We start from the raw sequence: 25,790 nt of genomic DNA, 5'->3' as shown, positions 1-25,790 counted from the left end.
TTGTTATATTAGTTTACATCCGTAATGACGGGTGTTTGTTTTATGGGTTTTGAGTATAAACTAATGAATGATTTTATTTTTAATAGAAAATGTTTAAAATTAAAATTTAAAAATATATATTAAATCCATCACTTCAAACATGATGGATTTAAAAACTCCTCAATGATATATCATTCTAAAAATTTAGCCTAAAAATCCTTCTAATAGCTTTACATGATAACATGTGGATACCACTAATTCTTTTTCCTAATCTCACCCCCTGATTTTTCTACATGTCCTCATCTAAAAGTTAAGAAGATTTTTAATCTATTTTATTAGGAGAATTAATCATTTTCCTTTCATAAAATTACGGGAAATGATTAATCCTCATAATAAAATATCTTAAAAATTCTCCTAACTATTGGATTATGACATGTGGAAAAATCAGGGGGCAAAATTAGAAAAGAGAATTAGTAGATACCACATGTAATCTTCTTAGAGTGTTAGGAGGAGTTTTAGGCTATTTTATTAAGAGGATTAGTCATTTTTCTAAAATTATATACATCACATGATCATGGTTACCTATATTACTTTATTATTTATTTTATATATATATATATGACCTTTATTTTAAGAACCAATTTTTTTTTAAAAAAAACCGTAAGAACTCTTAAATTTCATATTGGATCACATGTTTTTTTTGTTCATTCACATGAACGTTATAAAAATATATGTGGCATACGAAATTTTTTTTTCAAAACCTTATATATAGCCGTTTGTCACATGTGAAAAAAAAACGTGAACAAATTCATTCACAAGTTCACAAAAAACTATTTTTAAGGTTTCTTAAAAATTTTTTTTCTATAACATTCATTTTAATATCATTTCACATGTGAATGAAAAAAAAAATATCTGAACAGATATATAATTTAAGAGTTCTCATGGTTCTTACAAAAAAAATATTTTCAAAATATGAAAAGTCTATATATATATATATACACGAGCATGGTACCCCTCGCAATGCGGCGGCGAGCCGGCGATGATGGTGATGGCGACATCTATTGGTGTAGGTAAAAGTATTTGATTTAAAGGAGTTAGTAGACTAATGGTGTAATTTAATATTAAGGGTTGATGGTGATTTAGTTCATTAAGAGTATTTTAGTCAATTCGCATGTCCCAGTATTGTAAACTTTTAACATAAAGGTTATATATAGTAGTATAGAAGTATAGGGTGACAATCAAATGAGAACCAACTTAAAATGAGAACAAATGAGAACACTTAAAAACTACATTTTGATGCATTAAAAGTCCATAAAGCTGACATAGTGCATAACTAATTATCATTATTTAAGTGTTTAACAACACATAGACCCGTCAAAATAAAAAAAAATCACGTTTTTTGTTGGATGCATCATTTTGATAATATGCATCTAAGATGGATGCACAAAAAAAAACGTGATTTTTTTTATTTTGAAGGATCAATGTGTTGTTAAACACTTAAATAATGATAATTAGTTATGCACTATGTTAGTTTTATGGACTTTTAATGCATCAAAATGATGTTTTTAAGTGTTCTCACCGTTCTTATTTTAAAAGTGTTCTTACCGGAATGTTACCCTAGAAGTGTATATATATATATATTTTAGTTTAAAATATAATAAAAAGGTTATAGAATAGAGGAAAATAAAAAGGAAAACTATCTCAAAACTATAATTTTATCATTAAAGACCAAACACTTTTGTCAAGTATGAACCAACAACCTCCAAAAGGATTGATATTTTGGTCGCATAACTTATGATATTTTAGGAGTTTAATTTGTCCCATCATTTGATGTAAGACGAGAATTGCATGAAAATCCGATCAGTGGTCATGGTTTATCCAAGTTTCTTCTTCTTGGACTTTTTGACACCATACAAAAGCAACAATTCTTTTGGAGTTTTATACAAAAAAATTAACGTCTTTACATATCAACACGTAATGAGACTAAAATATATGCTACGTCTTAATTATAAAGGTGTTAAATATTACAATGACATGAAATGATAAGCTTTAACTAAACATGTCACTAAAACTATGTGAGGCTTAAAATGACACAACCAACAAATAAACAATCCATCAAATATCATGTGATATATTTTCAAATAGAAAAAACTTTTGCTACTTATAAAAAAAATTAAAAATGACTTGAGGGCATAAACAGTGAAAGAAGAAGGATGAAATCAAAATTTTTTGAGACTCAATAATAACCCAAAAATAAAAAATTCAAACAACGAAATTCTTAAAAATCTAACCACTACAAATAGGGAATACACATTCGGAAAGAGAGAGATTATGGCAAAATGCATATAATATTTATAAATATTTCTACAAAATATACTTATAATACCCATTAATTTTTAATATAAATTTTTCAACTTGTTTGATAAATACATAACCCATTTTACATAAATTACTTTTACATTACTAATAACACCACCATCGTCGCTGTCCCCGTCGATACCGCCCAATGCAACCACCTCCGTTGCCCCATTGTTGCCGTTACCACACGTTACCATCACAATCCCAGTGCCGCATCCCGGAAGAATGTGTCTAGTCCTTTATTGTGTATATTAGTTTAGATCAAAGCTTTTAGAAATGAAATTTTCTATAAAAGTTCTAATAACTAGCAAAATGGTAAAATTTCTATAAAAACTTTATCGTCCAATAATACTGTAATAATAATATAATAATAATGAAATCAAAGATACTAAATTTGGATTGGATTTGGAAGTTTTCGATGTATGTAACCTTAATTCCGTATAGTTACGTATGTCCTGCCTACTAAAAGACAATCCATGGAACCCAATTAAGTAGCGTGTACAAACCAACATTTTGAACAAAAAAAAAAAGAATTCATAAAACCAAATCATATAAAATCACATATCATCTCATCATTTTTCCTTCCACATCTCTTCTCCTCTCCTCTCTCCATAAATATTAAATTAATATTTCAATAATAATTCTTGTGCTAAAATTGTAACTCCAATTCAGGTACTCTTTTCTTCACTTTATCAATTTGTTAATTAATTTGATGATTATGATATTGTTTTGATGAATGTCTGTTTAAAATGGATAACTTTATGGATAAGATTATCATTAATTGATATAGTATTTAATTTAATTATTCAATATATGTTGTTTGTTGTTGTGACTTTTAATTTAACTATTCTAAGAATATGATTAGTGAATTCTCATCGAATCTCAATTCCCATGATTTCGGGCATTTACCTCTTCCGACGCGTGCTGGCCGTGTAATCGCACCCTTGGTCTCCAGGGATGCCTTCGGGTTCCAACCTCTAGCATACTGTCACCTTGAATGTCACTGCTAGGTTCGAGCCACTAACCAACTAATACGCTGTTCTAAAAAAAAAATTAAAAAAATTTCTCCTTTTTAGGATATTTTTTGCTTCAGGTGTGAGGTAAATTGAGCTCCTATATATATATATATAATATGTGTGTGTATACATATATAATATGTGTGTATATATGTAAACCGATAGGTTGTGTGTTCAAGTCCAATTGTGTAAATAATTGTGTTGTTTGTGAATAGCCCATTTTTGTGTTTAATGTTAGGAATCGGTGTAAATATAAGTAAGTTCCTCTCGTTGAGGTCATTACAAACGAGAATTAGGATGCCCGGAAGTGATAGGCTAAGTAATTTTCTTTGTGTTCCTCTGAAATGAGGATGTGATAGATTATTTTGCTGATTATTTGCAAGCTGAAATCGTGATTTAACCGTGTAAGTACTAGTATGTTATAGAATTTAGAGTCCCAATTTGTCAGTTTCGGGATTTTATGACATTCTAGTGGGAAGCTGCGTGCTTTCGTAGTGGTATCTATACATTTTTGCATTTATATTACTCCCTCTAGCTCGAAGTTATTGTCTAGCTGGCAAAAACACAGTCTAAAAAAACTTCAATTAATGCTGGCTACTCTTTGCGAAATTTCTATTTGACCACTTTTATTTCTGATATATGCTTTTTTATAATGGCTTTGTGATATTAGTTATAATCAGGGGTATAAAACTAATGGAGCCATTGTTTGCAGAAAATTTGATTGTAATCATGGCTGGGGCTCTGGTTCAGTCAACCAGCTTTCCTTCGACGGTTGCTGGTGAAAGCAAGGTTCGTTCAAAGAGATCTGGTAGAACAAATGGAGAAGTTAAGATGATGTACAGTGTACAAACTCCTTCAATGAGAGTGGGAAATTTCTCTGGTTTACGAGGAACCAATGCTTTAGATAACTTGGTAAGAAGGGGCCAAGATTTTCATTCAAAGGTTGCAGCGGCCACCTCTGTTCGAAAAGCAAAGCCTTCGAGAATCGTGCCAAAAGCCATGTTTGAGCGTTTTACGGAGAAAGCTATCAAAGTTATCATGCTTGCACAAGAGGAGGCAAGAAGGCTTGGTCACAACTTTGTTGGTACTGAACAGATCTTATTAGGTCTAATTGGTGAAGGCACTGGAATTGCAGCAAAGGTGCTGAAGTCAATGGGAATCAATTTGAAAGATGCACGTGTGGAGGTAGAGAAGATTATTGGTCGGGGCAGTGGATTTGTTGCTGTTGAGATCCCATTTACCCCTCGTGCAAAGCGTGTTTTGGAACTCTCTTTAGAGGAGGCACGTCAACTCGGTAACTCTTTCTTTCTTTCTTTCTTTCATTAAGTGTTACATTTCAACCAAACCCATTTTGACCTGATATTCAACTTGTTGACTGACCCATTTGGTTACCTTTACTTATTCCAATATCTTCCAAATGATTTAGGTCATAATTATATCGGATCTGAGCACTTGCTCCTTGGGTTGCTTCGTGAGGGTGAAGGCGTAGCTGCTCGTGTTCTTGAGAATTTGGGTGCAGACCCGAATAACATCCGCACACAGGCAAGTTCTAATGCTATGTATATTACTTATCTGTGGTTGTGTATCTACACGTGGTTCACTTGTCCAGACTATTGTTTTTTTATTTCTTTAAATTAAATCTTTAATTGTTTGAATAGGTTATTAGAATGGTTGGTGAGAGTGCAGAAGCTGTGGGTGCTGGTGTAGGTGGTGGAAGCTCAAATAACAAAATGCCGACACTCGAGGAATATGGTACCAACTTGACAAAGCTAGCAGAGGAGGTATGTTATTGCAAGTTATACGAGTCCATAGTCATCCACTTCTCATGCAAGTGTTGCTTACTATTGGTTCTCTTCAATTATCTAGGGTAAGTTGGATCCTGTTGTAGGAAGGCAGCCGCAAATTGAAAGAGTTACTCAAATTTTGGGCCGGCGTACAAAAAACAATCCCTGCCTTATCGGAGAACCTGGTGTTGGAAAGACGGCTATTGCAGAAGGCCTCGCCCAAAGAATTGCAAGTGGTGATGTTCCAGAAACATTAGAGGGGAAGAAGGTGGGTGCCAATTAATTATTTTTTACTGTATGTGACATTGATTTTACCATATAAACCCGAGCTGGAATCTGATGTGCAATGTGCTTTGAATTTTTAAAACCCACAACTGCTTCATACTTTCAGAAGATTGAAACTGACAAAAGGCCCACTTAGTATGTATCTGTGGCAAATAGGCAGGTCGGGTAACAGGTTGGATCCGGTCAGATTCTTTCAGACACTCTTTGACGTACGATAGTTTTTATTTAATCGGTGCATCTCTTGAAGATGATCCATAATTTATACTATTACTAATTCAACAGTACCTAAGTTTTCTTAATAAAGTGTTGGTAGGTTTAATGTATTAGAAGTACACTTTGGGGCACTTTTGATGTGATTTGAATAGCTGAACTTTTTTAGTTCAACTATCTGACTTGTTACAGAGGAAGCGTGACCAGTATCCACCACGGGTCACCAGTTCAAATGTTAATGGGTAAAATGGCCAAATTTATATATAGTTTGTTGAAAATATGCTTTGGTGTAGGGTACTTCTGGAAGTATAAAGGGTGTTATGATATTCATATGAGTTTACCTAAATATATTTTTGTATCAATTTACATTTTTGAATGACTTTGATTCTAAGAAAGTCTCGTAGATCAGTACCAAAGGTGTATAGGGTGAAACTTGCTAATCAATATTATGCTGTTTTTTCTGCTTTATCAGGTGATAACTCTAGATATGGGTCTTCTTGTGGCTGGTACGAAGTACCGTGGAGAGTTCGAGGAGAGACTAAAAAAGTTGATGGAGGAAATTAAACAAAGTGATGAGATTATTCTATTTATTGATGAAGTCCATACACTCATTGGAGCTGGAGCTGCAGAGGGAGCTATTGATGCTGCTAACATTTTGAAGCCAGCTCTTGCTAGAGGTGAATTGCAGGTATGTTGCAAGTGACACAATAATGGTGGTACTATGTGCATCTATACTCCTTTTACTTTCTTGGCTATTTACAATTGTAATTGGTACAGTGCATTGGTGCAACAACACTTGATGAATACCGTAAGCATATTGAGAAGGACCCAGCACTAGAGCGACGATTCCAACCTGTTAAGGTACCGGAGCCAACAGTTGAGGAAACAATACTGATTTTGAAGGGACTTCGTGAACGATATGAGATTCACCATAAGCTCCGTTACACCGACGAAGCATTAGTCGCTGCAGCGCAATTATCATACCAGTACATCAGGTACATGGAGTTTTTAGTATGGGTCACAAGAGACTGGCTCAAAAGTCCTTCAAATAAGTTATTAGGAGTTTGTATTTTTGTACGGTTTAAAATAGTACAGTGGGCAACCTCGACCCGATTAAACCCATTTTTAGGCTGAATGTATTGTTTTCAATCTGAGTGTTCATCTATTGACTTTCTGTATATATGTACAGTGACCGATTCCTTCCAGATAAAGCGATTGATTTGGTAGATGAAGCTGGCTCTCGAGTTCGACTTCGTCATGCACAAGTAGGTGTTTTCTTATGTCATTCTACTTGCTTTAGCTTTTAATAGGCTTTGCATTAATGATCTATGGCCTGTAGCTCCCAGAGGAAGCCAGAGAACTTGAGAAAGAGCTTAGGCAGATAACCAAAGAGAAGAATGAAGCAGTTCGGGGACAAGATTTCGAGAAGGTAGCTATATCTTTTGGGGTGGAGGATGGGTGGTTCAGGTGGGGTCAAAATGGGTTTGGGTCAAATGGGTCATCTTTTAGTACAGTTTAAAATGAACCAGGTTGGGTTTGGAGGGCCCTATAAAGACTTTCTGGCAAGTGAATCTTCAAATAATCAATTCCAAGTAAAATTGGTGGGCTGGGTTGTTTCAACACTTTACAGGCTAATTCTTTTTGGTCTATATATAAAGTGTTAATTATGATTAGAACAGCAGTAGTATCACAATTGTAATCTATATTTTTAAATAAAACTGATTCAGGAAGTTGAGTGCCTTAAAAAAATAGCTGGTCAGCGATTTTTACCTTTTCACCTCTCCCTTTAAGCTAAACATCTGATTTGACAGTTTAACCCTTTTGTGGTAAAGCACAACCCAAATCGACCTATATTATTAGTGTATGTTCGATATTGCCACCTCTAGTTTGGAATGGTCATTTTATGATGTGTACAGGCTGGTGAGTTGCGGGATAGAGAAATGGATCTAAAGACTCAGATATCAGCACTCGTGGATAAAAACAAAGAGATGAGCAAGGCAGAAACCGAAGCAGGGGAGGAAGGTCCCACCGTAACAGAGGTGGACATTCAGCATATCGTTTCTTCTTGGACTGGCATACCAGTAGACAAAGTATCCGCTGATGAATCTGATCGCCTCCTCAAAATGGAAGAAACTCTTCACAAAAGAATCATTGGTCAAGATGAAGCAGTTAAAGCTATAAGCCGAGCCATCCGCCGAGCCCGAGTAGGTTTGAAAAATCCCAACCGGCCCATCGCCAGCTTCATTTTTTCGGGGCCCACTGGTGTTGGGAAATCTGAACTCGCTAAATCCCTAGCTGCCTACTACTTTGGCTCAGAAGAAGCCATGATCCGGCTCGATATGAGTGAGTTTATGGAACGACACACTGTCTCGAAACTCATTGGTTCACCTCCAGGTTACGTTGGCTACACTGAAGGTGGTCAATTAACTGAGGCAGTTCGACGCCGCCCTTACACTGTCGTCCTCTTTGACGAAATCGAAAAAGCTCACCCCGATGTCTTCAACATGATGCTTCAAATTCTCGAAGATGGAAGGTTGACTGACAGCAAAGGACGTACCGTTGACTTTAAAAACACTCTTTTAATCATGACATCGAATGTCGGTAGCAGTGTTATTGAAAAAGGTGGGCGTAGAATCGGGTTTGACCTTGACTATGATGAGAAAGACAGCAGCTACAACAGAATCAAGAGCTTGGTGACGGAAGAACTAAAACAGTATTTCAGACCCGAGTTCTTGAACAGATTAGACGAAATGATCGTGTTCAGACAGTTAACCAAGTTAGAAGTTAAGGAAATTGCTGATATTATGTTGAAGGAGGTTTTCGAGAGGCTAAGAATCAAAGAAATCGAGCTTCAAGTGACCGAGAGGTTTAGGGACAGGGTGGTTGAGGAAGGTTACAACCCGAGCTATGGTGCTAGGCCATTAAGAAGAGCCATCATGAGGCTTCTTGAAGACAGTATGGCGGAAAAGATGCTTGCACGCGAAATTAAAGAGGGTGACTCGGTGATTGTTGATGTTGATGCCGATGGAAATGTGACGGTCCTCAATGGTAGCAGTGGTGCCCCCCCACCAGAGGCTTTACCAGAGCCAATTGAAGTGTAAAACTTTTGGTTAAAAAGTATGTTGTTTGTATTATAATGTAATGTGATATGCTTTAAATTCCAAATTTTCGTACGATGAATTTGCATATCCACTGTTGGAGATCGACCAGATACTAGGGTTTAGAATTAAGGATTTTTATGTTGTAATTGTAGTAATAAAAACATGTGTTAAAGTATTTGTATCTAATTTCCGGTTTTTCTTCCTAAAACCACTGTATTTGTATATTTAAATTTAAATGTATAAATATACATTAGGTATTACGAGTACATTAGTTACTTATTGTGGACCATCTTTCATATTATTTCAATTAGAACCCTAGCTGGGGGTTCAAATCTTGCCAAGCACAAATTTGGCCCAGTTAATTCTGAAGTGGTAATTCTCAAATTTAACAACCAACTCACTTTGGATGTAGTAGGAAACTACCGACTATTCATGATGAGAAGTAATTCGACATCATGAATGAATATGATGTGAATCCGTTAAAAGAAAATAAAATAAAAAGGTATGATGTGAAAGGATTTTATAGTAATCAGTATCATAACATATAATTAAAAAAAAGTAGACTTATATCTTTATAAAGAAAATAGAAAGAAAGAAAGAAACTGCTCAGTGTTGCTTTCTGCGGTTTAGCTCTAATACCTCGATGTTGTATGGGGAAGTTAAGATGTAGATAAACCTTATCCTAAGTAGAGAGGGTTACCTCCAGTTTTTACCTAAGTGGTAGCAAATGCCCTCCAACATTTGCATAATAGAAAAAAAAAGCAACCGTTGATCCAATGATATTGAATATCCACTACTGTGCATGAGTGCATGACATCACTTTCCGTTTTTTTCCCACGACAAGTAAATAAAAAGAAGACTCATTTTCTGATTCTACATCTTTCGCCTTGGGGCAATGATATCTATATGGGGTCGAGAGTTGGAGACACATGAAGGAAATGTCTAACTCATTGCTCACCTAAGGATATACTTCTCTTGTCGGATGCCTCTTAATAGTTAATATATTCTTGGTTCAAAAAGTTTCATTTAACTATGTATTTTGAAAACTTATACTCAAAGTGCTTATACATTAACTATGTATTTTTTTATAGCTTATTCTTAAATAATATTTATAAAAACTAAAGTTATTAAAGAAAAAAAAAGTAATAAAAGAAAAAATCTTAAAAATATAATTCTATCATTTAAAGGCTTAAGGCTTTCACCAAATTACAAAGTAGAATGGTTTATAACTTTATATACCCACACATTAAAAAAATCACATTATTGTTACATCACAATATCTATTTCTAATATTTTCGATCTTATTATTATTCATTGGAGAAAAGTTAGGTAAAACATGCAGTGCCTATTTTAGGTAAAGCAGGGGTGATTATGTAAAATTCAGGGGAGTTTATATAAAATTCAGGGGGTTATGTATGTTTATTAAATTCAAAGGTACCTAAGCTTAGGTAAAGTCTGCAGTACGGATCATTTTCCCTTATTCATATATATATATATATAGATAGATATAGATAGATATAGATATAGATATGGCTATAACCATGGAACCCAATTAAGTAGCGTGTCCAACCAACATTTTGATCACAAAAAAAATTCATAAAATCAAAATCATATTAAAACACATATCATCTCATCATTTTTTCTTCCACATCTATTCTCTTTCTCCTTTCCTCTCTCCATAAATATTAAATTAATATTTTAATAATAATTCTTGTCCCAAAATTGCTACTCCAATTCAGGTACTCTTTTTTTTATTTTTTTTTTTCCACCTTAATTAATTTGATGATTATGATATTGTTTTGATGAATGTCTGTTTAAAATGGATAACTTTATGGATAAGATTATCATTAATTGATATAGTATTTAATTTAATTATTCAATATATGTTGTTTGTTGTTGTGACTTTTAATTTAACTATTCTAAGAATATGATTAGTGAATTCTCCTTTTTAGGAAATATTATATATATATTTATATATATATATATCAGTGTCTAAACCGATAGTGATAGGCTAAGTAATTTTCAAGTCTGATTGTGTAAATAGTTGTGTTGTTTATGAAAACCCCGTTTTCGGGTTTAATGTTAGTAATAGGCTAAGTAATTTTCTTTTTGTTCTCTGAAATGAGGATGTGATAGATTATCTTGCCGATTATCTGCAAGCGGAAATCGTAATTTATACGTGTAATTTGAAAGATTCGGGATTTTATGACATTCTAGTGGGAAGCTGCGTGCTTTCGTAGTGGTATCTAGACATTCTAGCTCGAAGTTATTGTCTAGTAGGCAAAAGCACGTAGTTTTATAAAAACTTCAGTTAATGCTGGCTAGTCTTTGCGGAATTTCTATTTTACCACTATTATTTCTGGTGTATGTCTATATGCTTTTTTTATTTTGGCTTTGTGATATTAGTTATAATTAGGGTATACAACTAACCGAGGCATTGTTTGCAGAAAATTTAATTGTAAACATGGCTGGGGCTCTGGTTCAGTCAACCAGCTTTCCTTCGACGGTTACTGGTGAAAGCAAGGTTCGTTCAAAAAGATCTGGTAGAACAAATGGAGAAGTCAAGATGATGTACAGTGTGCAAACTCCTTCAATGAGAGTGGCAAATTTCTCTGGTTTACGAGGAACCAATGCTTTAGATAACTTGGTAAGAAGGGGCCAAGATTTCCATTCAAAGGTTGCAGCCGCCACCTGTGTTCGAAAAGCAAAGCCTTCGAGAATCGTGCCAAGAGCCATGTTTGAGCGTTTTACGGAGAAAGCTATCAAAGTTATCATGCTTGCACAAGAGGAGGCAAGAAGGCTTGGTCACAACTTTGTTGGTACTGAACAGATCTTATTAGGTCTAATTGGTGAAGGCACTGGAATCGCAGCAAAGGTGCTGAAGTCAATGGGAATCAATTTGAAAGATGCACGTGTGGAGGTAGAGAAGATTATTGGTCGGGGCAGTGGATTTGTTGCTGTTGAGATCCCATTTACACCTCGTGCAAAGCGTGTTTTGGAACTCTCTTTAGAGGAGGCACGCCAACTTGGTAACTCTCTTTCATTCTCTTAAAAACTTATTTGTTGTCATAATATAACTAGCTCCATGAAAGTGATTTTAAAAGATGTCAATGTTGGCTGATATACGAATGAACTGGTCCACTTGGGTTATGTTGGCCAAATATCAAAATCTAGCTAAAAAGGGAGTTGGTCAATTGGATTGAGTCTGTTTAGAAAGAAAATATCACAGTAATTCTAATTCGCTGCTTTTAAAAGATTTTATAGCTATATATTATTTGTTATAGAAGCATAATGAATGTTACTTTTGTTTTAAAATGGATAAATATTGCGGGTCAATTCAACCCGGCCCGTTCATTTAGATGCATATTTAAAGTGCTACATGTCAACCAAACCCATTTTGACCTGATATTCAACTTGTTGACTGACCCAACTGGTTACCTTTACTTATTCCAATATCTTACCAAATGTTTTAGGTCATAATTATATCGGGTCTGAGCACTTGCTCCTTGGGTTGCTTCGTGAGGGTGAAGGCGTAGCTGCTCGTGTTCTTGAGAATTTGGGTGCAGACCCGAATAACATCCGCACACAGGCAAGTTCTAATGCTATGTATATTACTTATCTGTGGTTGTGTATAAACCTGTGATTCACTTGTCCAAACTATTGCTTATTTTTTATTTCTTTGATCTAAATCTTCAATTGTTTGAATAGGTTATTAGAATGGTTGGTGAGAGTGCAGAAGCTGTGGGTGCTGGAGTAGGTGGTGGGAGCTCAAACAACAAAATGCCGACACTTGAGGAATATGGTACCAACTTGACAAAGCTAGCAGAGGAGGTATGTTTATTGCAAGTTATACGAGTCCATAGTCATTCACTCCTCATGCATGTGTTGCTTACTATTGGTTCTCTTCACTTATCTAGGGTAAGTTGGATCCTGTTGTGGGAAGGCAACCACAAATTGAAAGGGTTACTCAAATTTTGGGACGGCGTACAAAAAACAATCCCTGCCTTATTGGAGAACCTGGTGTTGGGAAGACCGCTATTGCAGAAGGCCTCGCCCAGAGAATTGCAAGTGGTGATGTTCCAGAAACATTAGAGGGGAAGAAGGTGGTTGCCACATTACTCCATTATTTTTTACTGTTTATGACATTGATTTTACCATATAAACCCAAGCTGGAATCTGATGCGCATTATGCTCTAAATTTTTAAAAACCACAACTGCTTCATACTTCCAGAAGATTGTACTGCCAAAAGGCCCACTTAGTATGTATTTGTTGTAAAGATAGAAGTGGCGAATAGGCAGGTAGGGTAACAGGTTGGATCCGGTCAGATTCTTTCGGAAATTCTTTTGACGTACTTGATCGGTCCATCTCTCTAATATGATTCATAAGTTATACTATTACTAATACAACAGTACTTAAGTTTTCTTATTGAAGTGTTGGTAGGTGTGATGTATTAGAAGTACACTTTGGGGCACTTTTGATGTGTTTTGTTTAGCTGATCTTTTTTATTTGGGTTTATTCCATAAAAAGGTAACCTATTTACACGAAATTCCTATTAAAGGTAACCTATTTTGTTTTCGTCTATTTAAAGGATCCTATTTTCAAAAAATTCCTAATAAAGGGTATATCATTAGTTTTTGACAGACGGAGCTCGTTAAGTGCCACGTCACCGATGTCACGTCATCAGTTTTGATGGCGTGGCACTTGACTTTGACTGGCCTAATTTCGATATATATATATATGAGTCGGTCAAAGTCAAGTGCCACGTCATCAAAATTAATGACGTGGCATCGGTGACGTGGCACTTAACGAGCTCCGTCTGTCAAAAACTAACGATATACCCTTTATTAGGAATTTTTTGAAAACAAGATCCTTTAAATAGACGAAAACAAAATAGGTTACCTTTAATAGGAATTTCATGGAAATAGGTTACCTTTTTATGGAATTTTCTCTTTTTATTTCAACTATCTGATTCGTTACAGAGGAAGCGTGACCAGTATCCACCACTGGTCACCAATTCCAATGTTAATAGGTAAATGGCCAAATTTATATAAAGTTTGTCGAAAATATGCTTTGGTGTAGGGTACTTCTGGAAGTATAAAGGGTGTTATGGTATTTATATGAGTTTACCAATATAAAATTTTTGCATTAATTTACATTTTTTAATGACTTTGATTAGATACAAGTCACGTAGATCAGTACCTAAGGTGAAACTTGCTAATCAATATTATGCTATTTCTCTGCTTTATCAGGTGATAACTCTAGATATGGGTCTTCTTGTGGCTGGTACGAAGTACCGTGGAGAGTTTGAGGAGAGACTGAAAAAGTTGATGGAGGAAATTAAACAAAGTGATGAGATTATTCTATTTATTGATGAAGTCCATACACTCATTGGAGCCGGAGCTGCAGAGGGAGCTATTGATGCTGCTAACATTTTAAAGCCAGCTCTTGCTAGAGGTGAATTGCAGGTAAGTTACAAGTGACACAATTATGGTAGTACTATGGGCATCTATACTCCTTTTACTTTCTTGGCTATTTACAATTGTAATTGGTATAGTGCATTGGTGCAACAACACTTGACGAATACCGTAAGCATATTGAGAAGGACCCAGCATTAGAGAGACGATTCCAACCTGTTAAGGTACCGGAACCAACAGTTGAGGAAACAATACTAATTTTGAAAGGACTTCGTGAACGATATGAGATTCATCATAAGCTCCGTTACACCGACGAAGCATTAGTCGCTGCAGCGCAATTATCATACCAGTACATAAGGTACATGGAGTTTTTAGTATGGGTCACAAGAGACAGGCTCAAAAGTCCTTTGAATAAATTAATTGAAAAGTTTGTATTCTTGTATGCTTTTAAAATAATACAGCGGGCAACTTTCGACGAGTTTGACCCATTTTTAGGCTGAATTTATTGTTTTCATTTTGGATATTCATCTATTGATTTTCTGTATATACGAACAGTGACCGATTCCTTCCAGATAAAGCGATTGATTTGGTAGATGAAGCTGGCTCTCGAGTTCGACTTCGTCATGCACAAGTAGGTGTTTTCTTATGTTATTCTTCTACTCTCTTTAGCTTTTGTTAGGCCTTGCATTAATGATCTATGGCCTGTAGCTCCCAGAGGAAGCCAGAGAACTTGAGAAAGAGCTTAGGCAGATAACTAAAGAGAAGAATGAAGCAGTTCGGGGACAAGATTTCGAGAAGGTACCTATATCTTTTGGGGTGGAGGATGGGTGGTTCGAGTGGGATCAACATGGGTTTGGGTCAAATTTGCCATCATTTAGTATGGTTTAAAATGAGCCAGGTTGGGTTGGAGGGCCCTATAAAGACTTTCTGGCAAGTGAATTTTCAATAATCAATTCTAAGTAAAATTGGATGGGCTGGGTTGGTTCAACACTTTACAGGCTAATTGTTTATGGTCTATATATGAAGTGTTAATTATGGATTAGAGGAGCAGTAGTATCACAGTAATAATCTATATCATCTATACTCCCTATATAAACAAACTACTCCTCTCCAAATTAAACACTCTACAAATTTCTTATTTTACCCTTTTAATTTACACTACCACCAAACACTTTAATCCTGAAATATCAAAAATACCCTTTTGAAAACCTTACGCCCAATTTGTCTCCCTTCTCCTAAAGCTACTCACATATTATACCAAAAAACACACCCATACATCCCCTCAGAACCGCCTCCCTCTAAAACACACATAGCCACCTCCCCCCAAAACCGCCGTCGTCTCCGCCGTCTAATACACACATAGCCATAGGTACGGTGATCCGGAAATCGCGCGGGTACCGCTAATTAACCAACGTTTTTTCCTATGCTCCGCCGCATAGCACGGGTACAAGGCTAGTTAAATTAAACTGATTCAGGAAGTTGAGTGCCTTAAAAAATTAGCTGGTAAGAGATTTTTACCTTTTCACCCCTCCCTTTAGGCTAAACATCTGATTTGACGTGTTTAACCCTTTTGTGGTAAAACACAACCCAAATCGACCTATATTGTTAGTGTATGTTTGATATTGCCACCTCTAGTTTGGAGTGTTCATTTTATGATGTGTACAGGCTGGTGAGTTGCGGGATAGAGAAATGGATCTAAAGACTCAGATATCAGCACTCGTGGATAAAACCAAGGAGATGAGCAAGGCAGAAACTGAAGCAGGGGAGGAAGGTCCCACCGTAACAGAGGTGGACATTCAGCATATTGTTTCTTCCTGGACTGGCATACCAGTAGACAAAGTATCTGCTGATGAATCTGATCGCCTCCTCAAAATGGAAGAAACTCTCCACAAAAGAATCATTGGTCAAGATGAAGCAGTTATAGCCATAAGCAGAGCCATCCGCCGAGCCCGAGTAGGTTTGAAAAACCCCAACCGCCCCATCGCCAGCTTCATTTTTTCTGGACCCACTGGTGTTGGGAAATCCGAACTCGCTAAATCCCTAGCTGCCTACTACTTTGGTTCAGAAGAAGCCATGATCCGGCTCGATATGAGCGAGTTTATGGAACGACACACCGTCTCGAAACTCATTGGTTCACCTCCAGGTTACGTTGGCTACACCGAAGGTGGTCAATTAACTGAGGCGGTTCGACGACGCCCTTACACCGTCGTCCTCTTTGATGAAATCGAAAAAGCTCACCCTGATGTCTTCAACATGATGCTTCAAATTCTCGAAGATGGAAGGTTGACTGACAGCAAAGGACGAACCGTTGACTTTAAAAACACTCTTTTAATCATGACATCGAATGTCGGTAGCAGTGTTATTGAAAAAGGTGGGCGTAGAATCGGGTTTGACCTTGACTATGATGAGAAAGACAGCAGCTACAACAGAATCAAGAGCTTGGTGACGGAAGAACTAAAACAGTATTTCAGACCTGAGTTCTTGAACAGATTAGACGAAATGATTGTGTTTAGGCAGTTAACCAAGTTGGAAGTTAAAGAAATTGCTGATATCATGTTGAAGGAAGTTTTCGAGAGGCTAAAAATCAAAGAAATCGAACTTCAAGTGACCGAGAGGTTTAGGGACAGGGTGGTTGACGAAGGTTACAACCCGAGCTATGGTGCTAGGCCATTAAGAAGAGCCATCATGAGGCTTCTTGAAGACAGTATGGCAGAAAAGATGCTTGCACGCGAAATTAAAGAGGGGGACTCTGTGATTGTTGATGTTGATGCCGATGGAAATGTGACGGTCCTCAATGGTAGCAGTGGTGCGCCCCCACCAGAGGCTTTGCCAGAGCCAATTGAAGTGTAAAACTTTTGGTCAAAAAGTATGTTGTTTGTATTATAATGTAATGTGATATGCTTTAAATTCCAAATTTTCGTAAGCTGAATTTGCATATCCATTGTTGGACCTACTAGGGTTTAGAATTAAGGATTTTTATGTTGCAATTGTAGTAATAAAAACATGTGTTAAAGTATATGTATCTGGTTCCCGGTTTTTCTTTCTAAAACTACTGTATTTGTATATTTAAATGTATATATACATCGGGTATTACATTAGTTATTACTTATCATGAACCATCTTTCATATCAAATTCAATCAGAACCTTAGATGGGCGTTCAAATCTTGCCTAACGCAAATTTGGCCCAATTAATTCTCTAAGTGGTTAAAGTATACCTAGGTAGGTTTGGATGTAGTAGGAGACTACAGACGTAGGAGACTGCCGACTAACCATGTGAAGAGTAATTCGACATATGAATGATGTGCAGTCGTTAAAATAAAAAAAGGGTATCATTTAGAAGGATTTTATAGTACTTAGAATCACTGTTAACTTATAATTAAAAAAAAGAGGCGTTATATCTTAATAATTAAAAAAAAGAGGCGTTATATCTTAATAATTTAAGGAAAAAAGAAAGTGAAAAGAAAATCAAGGGACCGTTGATCCAATGACAATATGACATTGAATATCTACATTCGCATGACATCACTTTTCGGTTTTTACTACGACAACTAATAAAAAATAAGACTCAATTTCCGATTCTACATCTTTCACCTTGGGGCAGTGGTATATGTATGGGGTCGAGAGGCGAGAGACATGAAAGAAATGACTAGCTCACTGCTCACCCAAATATTAAGGTTAACATGTTTATGAGATTTTTTCTTAAAAAGTCACTCTAAGGTAGCACAAACTTGATGTTTTTGCTCATCTCCGAATAAAATTCATCCTTTCGTGACGAGTTGGAAATAATGGAAACATTTTGATTAAAAAAAAAATAAATTAAAAGAAGACAAATGAGGTTGCTGATTCGTGAGGAAGGACTTTAACCTTGGGGTATTTCTATCAGGATTTGAGTCTCACTTCTACATTGATAGGAGTGGATTATTGGAAGTTTTTCTAATCAAATTTGGTTTCCATCTTAGATATACGTGTAATTTAGAACTAAGAATAAATTTGTTTACCATTAGAAAAACTAGACTTATGTCCGCGCAATGCGGCGGCGGTGGGGGTAGTGATGGCGGATGTGGTGGTGGTGACGGTGGTGGGGACGGCAGTGGGACGGTGATGGGGGCGACGATGGTGGTGAATGTAAAAATAATTGATGTTAAAGGTGGTATTGTACTTATTTTAAGTCTTGGAGGATCTATATTGTAAACTATTTCATTAAGGGTAATATAGGTATATTAGATTGAGATGTTTAAATTAGTGATTAAAGGAGAATAGTATTTTTGGTTTTTCAAAGACAGAAAGTTTAATGAAAAAAAAAGGCTGGTTTGTTTTATTAGATAGTATAGATATAGATAATAAATAAATAAAATAAAAAAAAGAAAAAGTAAAACGCATGGGTCCCCCAATCTCAATTGACCATAAGGCCATAGCAAACCCCGACGTTGGTTGCTTGGCATGGGATGCTCATGCTCTTCTTGCATTGGCAGTGAGCTCGGCGTGGTCTTTTCCTTGTTCCCCACTTTCTTGTAGCGCCGAGTAAGAACGAGACTTGTGAGGCCGCATGCAACGTTAACTAAAAAAAAAGCATTTTCTTTTTCAAAATTGAATGTAACGGTTCTTTCCTTCTCTCTCTTTTTTTTCTTTCTTTACCACCCTTATTTAAACAATACTATTCAACTCTTTCAAAAACACATATCTTTCAAACAACACCCACATATACTCTTCTATCATCCACTCCATTTCATTATAAAAAAACACACACCTACAAATTTAAAACAAAAAATGTCAAGTTCTGACAAAAATTCAACATCATACATTCGTAGGTATACAATTGATCCAGAAATTTTGAACACATTTGTTACGTTTTTGGAAGATGAAGAAAGAGAAACCGAAAGTTCTGCACGGGTGAACATACCAAGAGCACCAAGAAGGTACATAGCCAGAAACTATGCCGAAGTGGCAACCCGTTTATTTAATCATTACTTTGCCCCGGAGCCCGTCTATCCTCCTGATTATTTTCGAAGGCGTTTTCGAATGCCTAAGGAAATGTTTATTAGTATAGTTAAAGACATACAAACCTTTAACTCCATACAACCATTACTAAAACACTTTCAATACTTTCACAATCCTGGTTTCGATGTTGTGGGTACTCCCACTTTAAACATTTTTCAAAAATGTACATCCGCTATACGCCAGCTGGCGTACAGTGCCAACGCCGACCAATTAGTTGAGTACTTGGAAATGAGTCGACAAATGTCATACGAAGCGTTGAACAACTTTTGTAAGTGTATTATTTAGTTGTATCACGCAGAGTACCTGAGAAAACCGACACAAGAAGATGTTGATCGAGTGACCGCGAATCATTTGGAGGTGCATGGTTTCCGGGGTGTGCTCGGAAGCATTGATTGTATGCACTGGCCATGGAGAAACTGCCCCACTGCATGGCAAGGCCAACACACTTGTGGCGACAAAGGACACCCGACGATTATGCTTGAAGCGGTTGCTTCATATGATTTGTGGATTTGGCATGCTTACTTTGGACCCACTGGTTCGAACAACGACATCAACGTACTCAATGAATCTGACTTGTTCGACCAACTCCTTGAAGATAGAGCTCCTGTGGTCAACTTTACCGCTAATGGTGAGCACTTTACAAAGATGTATTATCTAGCCGACGGTATTTATCCTGAATGACCGACACTTGTGAAGTCTTTTAAGTGTCTCATGGACGCCAAAACCACAAAGTTCAAGCGCTATCAAGAAATTAAACGTATGATGTACGCTTGTGCGATTTTGCACAACATGGTCGTTGATTATAACAATCGTGCAATTAGTCCGCTCGATTTGGAGTTAATTCCACCCGAGAGACCAGTTCGTACTTGGGACGAATGAGTTGGAACACAGTTACGTATGATGGGGGAATTACGTGATCGAGCGACTCACAGCCGTTTTCGAGGCACTCTAGTCGAACACATTTGGAACTTACCGGAACACCATCGTCAACGTTGAAGTTTGTTTTTTTTTAATAATAATGTAAAACTTTCTTTTTTTATTTATTTATGTATCGTGTTGTTTTTGTGTTTTTTAGATGTAATGTTTTTTTTTATATAAATAAAATTAAGTTTATTTTATTTTATTAATGTAATGTTTTTTTATAAAAAAAGTAAGTTTATTTTATTTTAAAATAAGTATAGAATAAAAATAAATAAAAGTTGAGGAAGAGATAATTTAAAGAGAAAGAAAAGCTGATGTGAGCTAATAAAAACGGTAGGGTTGCCTTATTCCTAATAAATACTCTCTCAAAGTTATGATTTCAGGTGTTTGATCAATAGTGTATATATGTCGTCCAATGAAAATGAACGGAATCATGAGCTAAGAGACAAAAGAGGGATAATAATTAGTTATACTCCAGTATGTTTTGGCGGCAGTAGGGTGGTTCTTTGACTCTATGAAAGCTTAAAAAAAAAAAACCCAAAATGATAATTTACCAACAATCAAGGAAGAAATCATATGTCTAAGACTCTAAGTCAATGAAGTAATATGATGACCCACATATATCACCTCTAAATTTAGTGGCGTTTATCTTGTCAAATACTTTATTACCAAGCCAATTAAACACATGAGAGGTGTAAATAGATTAATAGCACTCTTTCTTTTCTTCTAAGTTTTTACTCCTTCATTCTACTATTATCTATACTCTTTCATATTTCCTCCCCTTTACGCAGAATAACTACTGATATATCGATTTTTGTCCCTCCTTTCTCATTCAATCCATTACACATCTCCACTTATAATATATATTCTTAATAAAATAATTTACGACATAAACTTCTTGAGTCCTAGAATAAATAACTACTAGCAATCTCTTACATCAATTAGTTTTATATTAATAATCACACCACCATCACCACTACCCGTCCCGTCGTCCCCGCCACCACTATCCGTCGTCGACGCCGCAACACCACTTTCGTTACGGTCATCGCTGCCGCATCTCACAGATATACTATTAGCTTATAATAAATACCACTCTTTTTGAGAAAGGTTACCAAACAATGACTATAGTTATAGAGTTGATGACATACGTACATTAGAATATAACATAAAGTGTCCATGTTTAGGTTATTGAATACATTGTTATTTTTAGTGTTATATTTATTGACAAACTATCATAGTTTTACTTGAATGCGTATGGACCCAAGGTTTCCAAAAATACGTACAACGAATACACCAGATACAGCACAAATTGTAAGAGTGATACTCAATTTTTTTTATGAGAAACTCAAAATGTAAATACCTTAACAATGAGTCATTGATATCTTACTATAACTTATCATCATACCTTACCAAATAATCCTTGTGCAAATAATCCTTTCCTTTGTAGTTTTGCCTAGACAATGACGTGTTTCTAAAGAGGATAGGTAACAATGTAACATGATCAGTAAAGGGAATTTGTAAGAAAATTTTATATTTTAAAAAAAATGTAAAAAAACAGAATTGATTAAGATTTAAAAAGACAAAAAGCGAAAAACAACAGAAAAGATGATATGAAGTTTCATGGGACGACCATAAACCTTTTACACGCCGACAAGATATACTTTTTGGGGATATGAACTATTTCAACACATCATGTTGGCGATTTAATTACAATTCTTTGTCATATAGTTGTATCCGTATAACTTTTGACACGGTATATCTAATTCAATTCAAACTAATTATGAAGTTTGATGAATTTGAAGATAACAAAGTTATATGGTTGGAACGAACTACGTAGAACTTTTGACACGTTAGCAGTCAAGGTTTTTAGTCATATTAAACAAGATTAAATTTTGAGACCTAATTTATTAACATATTAATTAATAATTAAAGTAAATTAAAAAAATTCTCAGTTTATATTGTTAAACAACTAATATGAAAGATATAAAGGTCGATTTACAAATCTAGCTATAAGGGTGTTAATGTAATAAAAATTATATAATAATAACTCAAAGTTCAAATACTAAGGGTGTGTTTGATTGCAACTGAATGACACCATTTAGTACTGAGTGCTGAATCGGTCAACATTCAAAGTGTTTAGTTTGCCCATCTGAATAAGAATGCCCATCTGAATAAGAAACCATGTTGAACGAAAATCCAAATGATGCTGAACCATCCCACCTTCAAAGTCTTTCTTAACCATTCAGCAACCAACTTTTCCCCAAATCCCCTCCTCTCTTTCACCCTCACGCCCTTTTCTTCTTTACACACTACAAATATTCATTAATACTTCTACTTTTACAAGATACAATCTCTCTTTAAAAGAAGAATCTCCAGATCGATCTATTGTTTTGATAATAATAATATTAATAATAATATCACTGTAATATATATCACTCTTGCAAAACAAAAATATCCAGATCTATTACTGTATTTGTGATAAAGTTTTTTCACACAGTTTTTTTGCTCTTGTGTTCTCGACTAATATATTGGGCGTGTCATTGCTCTGTTGGTCCATCTTACACCTCGCATCACTACTCAGATTTTGCCATATCAGATGACGTTTGAGCTTGACTTCTCTCGGTTTTTCTTAGGCCATGTTTGTTTTTCTTAAAAAACTCTTAATAACCTCTTACCTCTGATTCGGTCAGAGGTTTGCATATCCAGAGGTGTTTGTTTTTTCTTTTAAATTCAGATGTTTTAGATCTGAAAACTTCCAATTCGCTAAGAGAATAAAAAAAGTCTGAGAATACTCAGACCTATCCTTTCTCTCTTCCACGCACACCACCACTCAGAGCTGGCTCAATTAGTATGGGGGGTTAGGCAAGTGTTTAAGGCCCCCATTTAATTGAGGCCCCAAAATTTGAAAGAGATGTATTTAGGCCTTGGGCTTATTATAATTACTCTTCACTCTTATTAAATAAAATTAAGATATCTTCGCTCCACTCCCATTCATAATTTGGGGCAAAAAAAACTCATACAATAATAATATTTCTATATGTTTTTTTTTATCAATGATTTTTGATTTTTTTTTTCTTCCTAAACAACTCTTCTATCATTATATATATACTACTGACTATGAGTATGTTTAAAGGTTTTTAATTGTCTTTTTATTGTCATTATGTATATATTACTTATTGTTTTTGATTTAGTGATTTTATAAATAAGTATGTTGTGTATTATAAAACATTATGAGATTATTTGACTCTATCTATTTTGTAATTTTTTTTTTAATTTTGAAAGACATTTTATATGTTATAATTGTTGAATATTTTCTATTTCTATTGATTTCTCATGTGGGCTTTGTTTGTACATTCATACAAGATTTTTACGCGTATGTATATATGTGTGGTGGGTAGTTTTAATTTATTGATTAGTGATTGCGTATGACACTTGAAAGCATCGATAACAAATTGGCTTTAGTTTAAAAGACTTATATGCTCTCATGTGTTATGCTCACCTAATTAGTGATTTTGTTAGTCATGTGGATTAAAATTGTTGATGAAAATTTCAAAATTGATTTCGTGTAGAACCACCAAAATAGTCGTTTTAGACTTGAAAAGGAGGCCCTCAAAATTAGTCTCGTTCAAAGCCCCAAAAAGCCTTGAGCCGGCACTACCACCACTCTATTCTTCAATTACACAAGTCACAACCATCAATTACAGATCTGCTCGAAAAAACACCATTTGCAGGTTTCTGATCACAACCTTTACCCCTACGTCAGATTCACATAGCTTGCGGTTGTATTCTACAATCACCATTCGGGTTAGACGAATCACCACCAATCATCTTGGGTCCTCACAACCGGTTTCATCCATTATTGTCGTTCTCCGTTGTCTTCTGTGTCGATCAATACCCACCAACCACCCACGATTTTAACCTTTGTTTTGAATGGATGATTATTTAAAATGATAAAAAACAGAAGATTTAAAGTTGAATGGATGAAACGTTGAAGTCTTGTAGATGTAAAAGAGAGATTGTGAAATAGAAAACATGGTTTTGTACTTTTGTGGGATATAATCAAACGGTTTTGCATTCCTTCAAAGATTATTTAAATTATTAAATGTATAATTCTTATGAGTTCTGTGAACTAATTTTTTTTTCGAACATTCAATCGGTACACGACATCAGGGAAACCTCACCGTATAATGGTGAAGTCTTGCACGTACCCTAGACAACGAGATATTGACTATAGGCCGTTACAAGTATTGGGAGGAAAACCCCTCGAAACTTGTCATCCCTAAGGATCAAACTCAAGACCTTGGGTAAAACCTGGGAGTGCCTCTGACTAGTTGGACTAGTCATCATTGGCTTTGTGAACTAATTTAGTAACTGTAAAATATATAACTTTATCACATTTATTTATTACTTATTTAAGTAATGGTGTATTTATGTTAACATTCGAACGAATAAAATGGTAAAATAGATACTTATGAGTATTCGGATGTTTTTAGAAAAACAAACAACTATATTTATTCAGATTTCAGACGTTTAAACCATCTTTTAATATTCAGAATTGATATTCAGATTTAGATGCAAATCTCTTAAAGAAAACAAACATGGCCTTAGTTTTCTTCATAGTTTTTTTTTTTTTTTTTTTTTTTTTTGCTTTTATGTTTTTAAGTAATATATTTAAACTTTATTCACCATTTTGTTTTCCCTCCTTTTTTGATTTTTGGTTTATTTCCAAAAATTAAATGTATGTGTTTGATATTGCAAAAGCATTTGTGGTTTTCGCATATATATATTTTTTTTTTTACTTTTGGTTTTTGATTTTTCTTGCATATATGTATTCTAGGCTTTAGATTTTTCAAAGCTTTTGTGGTAATGCTCTTAAATAATTATCTTTTTTTTTTATATATATATGACAATTTGTTACCGGTTCAACGCAAATACACTAGTTAACATAACGATATCATATCAACACGATAACTGAAGCCCACACTGCGGGGCCCAAACCCACTAGTTTATAGTAATGAATAATGTAAATGGATAGTTTAGGTTGATATACTTTGGAATTAAAGTAAACACCCAATGCCGTCTTCCTCGGGTTTGGATCCCAAATATCTTAACGGTGTATGAGGATGTTGAGATGTAGATAACCTTACCCTTACTATGACGGTGTAAAGGGGCTGATTTCAGATTCTATCAAAGATAGAAAATGACCGCTTGCATTGCAGGCATGGGGATTAAACCCCTGGCCTCTGTCTCTAGACATAAAGATGTTAACCACTTTATCAAACCTTGTTGGTTTTAGGTTGATATACTTTATATAGTAATATATGTGCTCGATATTGCAAAAGCATTTGTGTTTTCATTTTTTTTTCTTTTGGTTTTCTTGCATATATGTTTTCGATGCTCTAAATTTTTCAAAGCTTTTGTGACAATACTTTTAAATAATTATATATTTTTATATCCATGACAGAATGAGATTTTAAATAGAGTGTTGTAAATTCAACGAATACACTAACATAATGATACCATATCAACATGATAACCGAAGCCCGTAGCACGGGGCCCAAATCCACTAGTTATAGTAATGAATAATGTAAAATGGATAATTTAGGTTGATATACTTTGGAAGTAAAGTAAACACCAAATGCTGTTTTCCATGAGATTGGTCTCAATCTCTCGACGGTGTACCGGGAGGTTGAAATGTACACAACAACCTTACCTGATGTAA

The 25,790-nt window shown here is 35.2% G+C and overlaps 3 protein-coding genes across 3 annotated transcripts; all 3 read left to right on the top strand.

The window, feature by feature from the left end:
- Positions 1-2,905: 2,905 nt before the first annotated feature.
- Positions 2,906-8,941, top strand: LOC122608301 (ATP-dependent Clp protease ATP-binding subunit ClpA homolog CD4B, chloroplastic). Its single transcript, XM_043781390.1, has 10 exons — positions 2,906-3,009; positions 4,066-4,647; positions 4,780-4,895; positions 5,012-5,134; positions 5,220-5,405; positions 6,105-6,320; positions 6,410-6,627; positions 6,822-6,897; positions 6,972-7,061; positions 7,549-8,941. Exons 2-10 carry the CDS (start codon positions 4,083-4,085, stop codon positions 8,731-8,733), a joined length of 2,775 nt encoding a protein of 924 aa, XP_043637325.1. The 5' UTR covers positions 2,906-3,009; positions 4,066-4,082; the 3' UTR covers positions 8,734-8,941.
- A 1,398-nt stretch (positions 8,942-10,339) lies between these two features.
- On the top strand, positions 10,340-17,164 carry LOC122607489 (ATP-dependent Clp protease ATP-binding subunit ClpA homolog CD4B, chloroplastic-like). Its single transcript, XM_043780468.1, has 10 exons — positions 10,340-10,472; positions 11,181-11,762; positions 12,207-12,322; positions 12,442-12,564; positions 12,651-12,836; positions 13,984-14,199; positions 14,289-14,506; positions 14,704-14,779; positions 14,857-14,946; positions 15,814-17,164. The coding sequence occupies exons 2-10, from the start codon at positions 11,198-11,200 to the stop codon at positions 16,996-16,998; spliced, it is 2,775 nt and encodes a 924-aa protein (XP_043636403.1). The 5' UTR covers positions 10,340-10,472; positions 11,181-11,197; the 3' UTR covers positions 16,999-17,164.
- Positions 17,165-18,916: 1,752 nt separating this feature from the next.
- Positions 18,917-19,828, top strand: LOC122608817. Its single transcript, XM_043781899.1, has 2 exons — positions 18,917-19,280; positions 19,446-19,828. Exons 1-2 carry the CDS (start codon positions 18,917-18,919, stop codon positions 19,826-19,828), a joined length of 747 nt encoding a protein of 248 aa, XP_043637834.1.
- Positions 19,829-25,790: the final 5,962 nt, after the last annotated feature.

This window comes from Erigeron canadensis, chromosome 7, assembly GCF_010389155.1.
Source record: "Erigeron canadensis isolate Cc75 chromosome 7, C_canadensis_v1, whole genome shotgun sequence".
NCBI classification, from domain to species: domain Eukaryota; kingdom Viridiplantae; phylum Streptophyta; class Magnoliopsida; order Asterales; family Asteraceae; genus Erigeron; species Erigeron canadensis.
The sequence above is the reverse complement of the archived record's forward strand: the minus strand, read 5'-3'. Positions and strand labels throughout refer to the sequence as shown.

What these genes read in the sequence shown, in the direction of transcription:
- LOC122608301 (XM_043781390.1), top strand. Translation starts at nt 4,083, where the DNA reads ATGGCTGGGGCTCTGGTTCAGTCAACCAGCTTTCCTTCGACGGTTGCT. An exon ending in CGAATAACATCCGCACACAG is followed by an intron (nt 4,896 to 5,011) that starts GCAAGTTCTAAT and finishes TTGTTTGAATAG; the next exon opens with GTTATTAGAATGGTTGGTGA. An exon ending in GGGGACAAGATTTCGAGAAG is followed by an intron (nt 7,062 to 7,548) that starts GTAGCTATATCT and finishes TGATGTGTACAG; the next exon opens with GCTGGTGAGTTGCGGGATAG.
- LOC122607489 (XM_043780468.1), top strand. Translation starts at nt 11,198, where the DNA reads ATGGCTGGGGCTCTGGTTCAGTCAACCAGCTTTCCTTCGACGGTTACT. An exon ending in CGAATAACATCCGCACACAG is followed by an intron (nt 12,323 to 12,441) that starts GCAAGTTCTAAT and finishes TTGTTTGAATAG; the next exon opens with GTTATTAGAATGGTTGGTGA. An exon ending in GGGGACAAGATTTCGAGAAG is followed by an intron (nt 14,947 to 15,813) that starts GTACCTATATCT and finishes TGATGTGTACAG; the next exon opens with GCTGGTGAGTTGCGGGATAG.
- LOC122608817 (XM_043781899.1), top strand. Translation starts at nt 18,917, where the DNA reads ATGTCAAGTTCTGACAAAAATTCAACATCATACATTCGTAGGTATACA. An exon ending in TCCTGGTTTCGATGTTGTGG is followed by an intron (nt 19,281 to 19,445) that starts GTACTCCCACTT and finishes TGTATCACGCAG; the next exon opens with AGTACCTGAGAAAACCGACA.